Source organism: Uranotaenia lowii, chromosome 3, assembly GCF_029784155.1.
Source record: "Uranotaenia lowii strain MFRU-FL chromosome 3, ASM2978415v1, whole genome shotgun sequence".
In the NCBI taxonomy this organism is placed as follows: domain Eukaryota; kingdom Metazoa; phylum Arthropoda; class Insecta; order Diptera; family Culicidae; genus Uranotaenia; species Uranotaenia lowii.
The window spans coordinates 206,315,634-206,322,533 of NC_073693.1; the positions used below are offsets into that span (position 1 = coordinate 206,315,634).

General features: G+C 37.0%; 1 protein-coding gene and 1 pseudogene across 1 annotated transcript; both read right to left on the reverse strand.

Moving 5' to 3' along the window:
- Window positions 1–170: 170 nt before the first annotated feature.
- On the reverse strand, window positions 171–4,446 carry LOC129751394 (ubiquitin-conjugating enzyme E2-17 kDa). Its single transcript, XM_055746878.1, has 3 exons — window positions 3,798–4,446; window positions 1,171–1,456; window positions 171–1,105 (listed from the first exon to the last, which is right to left on the reverse strand). The coding sequence occupies exons 1-3, from the start codon at window positions 3,839–3,841 to the stop codon at window positions 980–982; spliced, it is 456 nt and encodes a 151-aa protein (XP_055602853.1). The 5' UTR covers window positions 3,842–4,446; the 3' UTR covers window positions 171–979.
- A 1,686-nt stretch (window positions 4,447–6,132) lies between these two features.
- The window catches only part of LOC129753021 (uncharacterized), a 5,485-nt pseudogene continuing 4,717 nt past the window's right edge, over window positions 6,133–6,900 (reverse strand).

The following is a 6,900-nucleotide window of genomic DNA, read 5'->3' on the forward strand; positions in this document are numbered from 1 at the left end:
ACAAGGAGATGGAAGATCAGCAAAAAAAATAGTGCCACTTCTGCCAAGCGTTGATTATCTTTACCTTCAACAATTCGATCTGTTGCGCTAACCGTATACCCCAAAGTTGAAAGCATTTCACTATAATCAAATACTGAATAGGATTTGTGAAGTATCAATAATTCCGAACATTATTTGATTACATACTTTATTTTTCTATTTTTCTTTCAGTTTTTCGTAGTACATTTAAGTTGCATATGTTTTTAAATTAATGTTGTTTTTCCTTTTATTTTATTTTAAATAAGGTAAGCTTGATTTTCATAACTCTCACATGTTTAATGGATCTAAACAATCTTCTTAGATTACTGAAAAGAATAGTTTCCATCTATGTGGTCGACCACTTACTGTTTGCTTCTAAAGTAGGTTGATTACCATATAATAGTATCAATATTATTTTCTGGTAGCAGTTAGTATGTGTACGGATTCGTTTCCCTAATTATCATCTGCTGTAATCGCAATCACCAAGTTTCCGACTTTGCCGCTAGTTATGTATTTGCTTGCAATAAGTTTGGTTGTCAATCGATGAGAAAATATGCCATCAGGCTGATTCTGGAACAGTACGATGCGAATATTGTATTGGATTTCATAGGTGATTAATTTTTGTGTGACTGGTTTAACGCGTTTCAACATATCCCTGCACTCATATTTCCACAATACCAATCTATAACTTCATTACACCGGTGTAGATTAGTTTCTTAGTTTGACACTACCTTTTCTCACTTTAGCAATCTACATTCAGATAAGATTATGGATTTAGAAGTTGCGAGAATAGTGATTTGCAATTACGTTTTACGATATTATGTGGTGCTATTTGTCCATATACTTCTTTTAACAAAATTAAAGAGCCACTAGACAGCGATGGGAAATTGTTGGGAAGGAAAGGTGCCGCGATTTGAGGTCTATTACTTTGATGAACTGGACAGTTACACGGCGAAAGGGGCTAGTCGATAAAACTCTGCTCAACACATGCTTTCACTCGCTTCTCGTACTCCCGGCGGTTTTCTTTGTAAAGCTGTGCTGCCATAGAATTAGCGGGTGAATTTGGATTGGGATCACTGAGCAGTGACTGTAAGAAAAGAACACATACTTATTGGAATTTGTTTAACATGAAACCTTTTGCTTCAAACTTACCTGTATGGATGTCAGGATAGCCGACACGTCGTACGTGGGACTCCATCTATTCTGTAGAATATCCAAACAGATGCCTCCATCTGCATACACGTTCGGATGAAACATTTTCGATACGAAACGTACGGTCGGAGGTTTGTTCGGGTATTCCTCGGTGAACTCTATGGTCAGCTTGAATGTACCATCTTCAAACGGCGTGTCATGCGGCCCGAAGATGACAGCGTTCCATATCATGATGTTGTTATCTGTAGGGGCTCCCGAAACTCCGGTTGGCGGGTCTTCCTGTAGTCTGCAATTAGTTGAGATTCATTAAAAAAAGATGAAACGATGGATTCTGATAATAAAAGAGTAGGTATGGTGGGTGGTGACTTTGGCAGAGAGCCAAGCCGAGAGTCGAAATAATGATGCGTGTCGTGCGATTCTTGGTTGGAAATTTTCTATTGATAGTAGTTCGCGTTTGCTAGTCACGACACGCATCATTAGTCGGCTCTCTGGCCAAATCATCTCCCACCCGTACCTACTCGGAGAGCAAACAAACACTTTCTGCTGGACACGTTCTGCTTGTAGTTCAGGAAATTCAGGAATGATTTTACGTTTATAATTTTCATATTTTTTCTGAAATTTCACAGCGTGAATTGTTGCACCTCATAAGAATGCAGAACTAATTTGCTTTCCAATGAACATACTTTTTATCGGTCCAAACAAAGTAAAAGCACTGAAAATCCGGGTACAACCTGATGGTGGACCACAAAAACAGATGAAATTTCAATTTGTAAAAAAATCGCGCAAAGTAGCCAACTTTGAAAAATTCTAGTAAATTAAATTTTTGTTGCATCAAAAATCTAAAGACAACAAAATGTTAGAATTAGAATAAATTTTGTAGAGATAATTTTTCAAAAACTATCATCGCTCAAAAAAATTTTACTAGCATTCGAATGAAAAGTAGGTTTTTCAGAAAACTTTTTTTTACTTTTTGTGTTCATTTCATTAAAAAAAAAAATTAAAAAATATTTCTTGGTTCCATGATGTAGACATTAACTTCAGCTTTCATATGCATAAGGCAAATATTCTTTTGGACGTGTAATATATGAACTACAGCAGTTTTTCTGAGGCATGTTTTTTCGGAATTTTTTTTTCTTTCATGCTGAATAACGAGAGAACTAGCAGCTTAAGCTATATATAATGTTCTAAACATATTTTACTAACACTACAAGGTTTCTATTGATATAAGTTTTGTTTATATCGGTTGAACACGCCAATACTTATAACGATTTAAGCTTGTAGTGTCAAATTGACACTCCTAGTGCTGATTAGGGTAACGAAATCTAATGCGGATGAGGGTTAATATCTTCGACTGAAATAAGCTGTACCTACATTCTTCGTAGCCTTTCATTTCAGTAGAGATAGTTTGGTTGCTTGAGACTGTTTGCCAGGTATCATCATTTTGTCAGTCAACGCACTTGGTTCAATTTTTTTACTAAATTTGCAGGAAAATTTCACAAAATGCATTACATTTCCCATTTCCGTATTGTGTGATAGTTTTTCCTCAAGAAAACATTATCGGTACTATGGAAAAAGTCGGGTAGGCATTAGTAGGGCCCGTTAAACATCCGCAAGTTAAGTAAGTCCTTTTAAAAAGCGTATATTTTTTGCATTCCAAATCTGACATCGTTTTTTCATTACACATGTTTTACGCTAAAAACCGCTCAACTGTGAGCGGTAGATGGTGACTTGAAGGTAGTTTGTTTTAAAGGATTTTCATGCGAAAAACAGATCGTTTTTAACTGAATACCAATTGATTTTTTAATTATATTTTAATATTTTCGTGTTAAGTAATCTCTAAGTTACCAATATTCAGCGGCATTATAGACACGTCACCGTTTATTGAAGAAGCCGAACAAATCGTCTTTCGTTTATCTCTGACGCGAATCGGTAGAAACCCTGTTCATTGAGTTTACCTTAAAAGGATAACAAGGAAGCAAAAGATTGATCACGTTTGCAATTCATTGTTTGTCTAGTTTCAAGCCTAGCTAAGTACGTTTTAGTGGCCACAACAAAGATGATTCTCTGTCGCCCAACTAACGGTATTGAGTCACAATTTCGATTTCGAGGTCACCGAATTCCCCGACATGAGCTTTATCCTCGCTCTACGAGCCAAAAATGTTTGATTTAAGTAGCAGTGACTAGTTTGTTGTTAGTAGTGGATAGATTTCTTCCCTCAGATACATGCACTAGCGTATATTTACTGGCATCATTGGCAGAGACTTTTCGTCGAAATGAACGAGCCAAGGTCGCGTGTGAGGTTTTTTACCTACAGATGCTTGCTCGTGTCTTAATTTTGCGAACTCGGCCGCTTGCTCCTTTCGATTTCGTTTGATCCTTGCGCTTTTCGTGTTATTGTGGGGATCTTTTTTTCCCTGAGATAAGTTTATTTGTTTGATCGAAACGTAAAATCGCGAATAGAAAGCAATAAATTTAAGGGGGAACACATAACAAAGGACAGTGTTCTGTGACGTCGTTTCTATTTCTGGCCTAGCATCACTTTTTTTTAAGGATTACCATCAATGAGATAAAATAACTTTTACACAGTTGAACTTACTGATGGATACATTCTATGCGCAATCATTTACCTTTTGAAATCTCTCATCAAACGGCGGCGGGCTGGGGTTGACATTTTCCTAGTTTGATATCAGATTATCAGCTGGTTGAAGGCGTTATCCGGTAGGTCGTTTCAGCAGCCGTATTCCGTTCTTTGTAATGGGAAGCTAACACTGCGAACGCTATGCTTTCCAAAGTAAAGTTGTGCAATTTCCGCCGTTCCACTCAGCCAGGAAAATCCTTCTTATTCTTTATGTAATTCGTGCACTTCCTTTTTATACTTTTTTCTTTCTTTCGAGATCACTCACACTGAACAGGGGCGAGAAAAAAAATGCAACAAACTTTTCCCCTTTATTTGCGTTTTCGGGGACACTACCAGCGAGCAAGAAAAAAAACACCCTCCCGATTCTGTGCTCGTACACAGATCACGAGCTTCCCAGTTCCGGAAGTATTTCTGCTAAAACTATCGACGCATGTTCTGCAATATCCGGAAATAACTTCTTTCCAAGCTGTCCTTTGCGACGTTGATGTCCGCGAATTCGGTCCCGAGCGAATTATCGAGAAAGTAGTTAATGAAAATGGCCTTTTCGGAAGATTTTTTGCTGTTTCTGCTCGTTCGATTGTGGAGAAAAAATGACTCGATGGCTGACCGCGAATGACGTTTTGGATGCGCTCTGTGGCTTTGTGGGGCGCAAGCACGATTAAAAAATCATCAGGGCCATGATGGCTCTAGATATGGTGGTCTCTCTTTGGCAAAAAGTAGACGAGGGTTGGAGGCGGAGGAGGAGCCGAAATTTGACAGCTGGCTGTTCGGCTGGCTGCTGGCTGGCTGGGATGCCAGGTGCTCTGATTTTTTGTAAAACACGAAGTTTTGCCAATCATCAAGATATTGCTTAGACAAAGATTTCGCCTTGATTTTTGCAAATATAATTCATAGAATCGAAACAAAATCTTCCGGCTGAGCTCCGGGCTGGTAAGCAAAGCTGGAAGAAGTTGGACCTATAAACGACGGTGCCAGCTTTGTCGGTAGCGGTTAGTAACATTAATTTTGCATTACTTATGACAAATTTATGCTTATTCAACACTTTTTTCTTTCAAGAGCTATCTAGAAGCAGCAGAAAGTCATCGAATCGGATGGTAACATAGCGAGGCGTTACATTCCATCGTCCGAGAAGCGGCTGGCCCTCCTGCAGGAACATCTGATCTTCATCGAGATGAAAAAGCTGCTTCAGGAGGACCCCCGTCTGTTGCCATCGCTGCTCCAGAAGATCCAATCGAGTAATCCGGATCTGATGGGTAGCATTTCGAATCATAAAATCGTTTATCATTTACATGAAAATGATCAATAGCAGAATTTAGAGCATTCCTTTAGCAAAACCGATTTACGTTTATTTTCATCCAACACTTTTCGATTAAAGGGAAACAAAATAGCTCTTTGGATAAGGTAAAAAGAATATAAGGAGCAAACAACATCCGGTTTAGGGTTTTAGTTGTTTGTTCCACCCTTTAAGATCCTTTCTATCATAACGGTCAAAAAAAGTTTTTCTTTTTCGGAACATACGGATAGACCGAACTGTATTGTAATTTTATTGAAAAAAAGTGTTTAGAATACAAATTAATTCATTGAATATACTCATATCATTGCTTTTTTCCGAAAACTCAATTTAAATATAATAAAATAAACTAAACCCCAGTACGGTTTTAAATCTTTTTAACTTTCCTTTACGATTGGCTTCTGCACATATACACACTTTTTTCACATCTGATTTTTTATCACTAACGCCTGGCATCCCTTGACCCCTTTTTTCGTAAACACTACAGCCGGCTGTCAAAACTTTTTTCAATATGGCGGAATGGCGATTTGGCATCTGAGATCACCATATCTAGAGCCATCATGATCAGGGCGTCTTGTCGGAGTTGAAAGTCGAGCAAAAAATGTTTTTTGACAGCATTTCATCGATTGATTTACACGCTCAAATAATGATACTGGAAATTGAGTTTTTCTATCCAAACGTGCATATAAACTAATCAAAATGGAAGACATTTAAACGCATGAAAAGATTTCGCATAGTTGCCTCGCAGTTGATCCAAAATCAAAGTCATGTAAAACGCAGATAAACAAAAAAAAGGTTGATTTCTGCCTCTGCTTTATGAATCTGTGCGCTTTACCAGATATTTACTACTAGTTGGAATTGCATTAGCTTTTGTTAATTTTTTATTATTTCTTCTTGTGATTCGAGTTGAACAATCTTTCGCAAATTGAATTCAATTCAATACAAAAATTTAATCTACTGTTATTTTTGCCTACGGTTACTCAATTACTTATTTTGGAAGCTCGGATTTTTCTCAATACAGTTGAACAACGAATTATTAAACTTTGTCGAAAACTTGACATTTATTGTGTCAACGGACGGATTACGTTCAGTACAAAATGCTTAATGTATAGTGGAGTTTCGAGTGTAAAATACTAAGAAAATATTCATGTAAAAGCTTACTTATCTAATACTAATGTTTTTTTTTGTCAGCTTTGAACGTGTACTGGAATGAAATGGAAATAATCATTTCACCGATAGAGTGAAAGTGAGGAGGTTGATTTAAGGCATTAAAAGTTCAATATTGGGAGATTGCATCTCTACGAAGATCTGGTATTGAGAGTAGACGCACATCCAGCAGTAGATCTGTAAAAAATATTATTACTAAAATTATTAAGGCTGAAATGGAATTATGTATTAATAAACATATTTAAGTTCCAAACAGACAATTCTTAGAATTTCATCCAATCCTTATCAAGATAAAGCTACGCTAAGTCAAGCTTGATTTGGTTTATGCTTAAAAAAAGTTAAATAATTAGTTAATAGGGATGCTTTCTTAGATAAGAATAGAAAAAAAACCTTTACTCCGAGAGTTGAATTTGGTCAGATGTTAGTACATATATTAACTCACATTATAAGCCATCCAGATCCACAGTATCAAGCTGGACAACGTTTGTTGAAGCTGTTGGTAATAAAAAAGTAAATAACTGCATATATAGAACAGAAACCGGTAATATTTACATAAATGTAGTATCCTCCGATGAGCCACAGCCCGAAAACGAATTGGAATAGAATTCCAACACCGAACAGCACCAACCATGGA

Coding starts and splice junctions, on each gene's coding strand:
- LOC129751394 (XM_055746878.1), bottom strand. CDS start 3,841: ATGTCAACCCCAGCCCGCCGCCGTTTGATGAGAGATTTCAAAAG. Junction 1,457..3,797: donor TTGATGAGAGATTTCAAAAG/GTAAATGATTGC, acceptor AACTAATTGCAG/ACTACAGGAAGACCCGCCAA. Junction 1,106..1,170: donor CTATCCTGACATCCATACAG/GTAAGTTTGAAG, acceptor CTTTTCTTACAG/TCACTGCTCAGTGATCCCAA.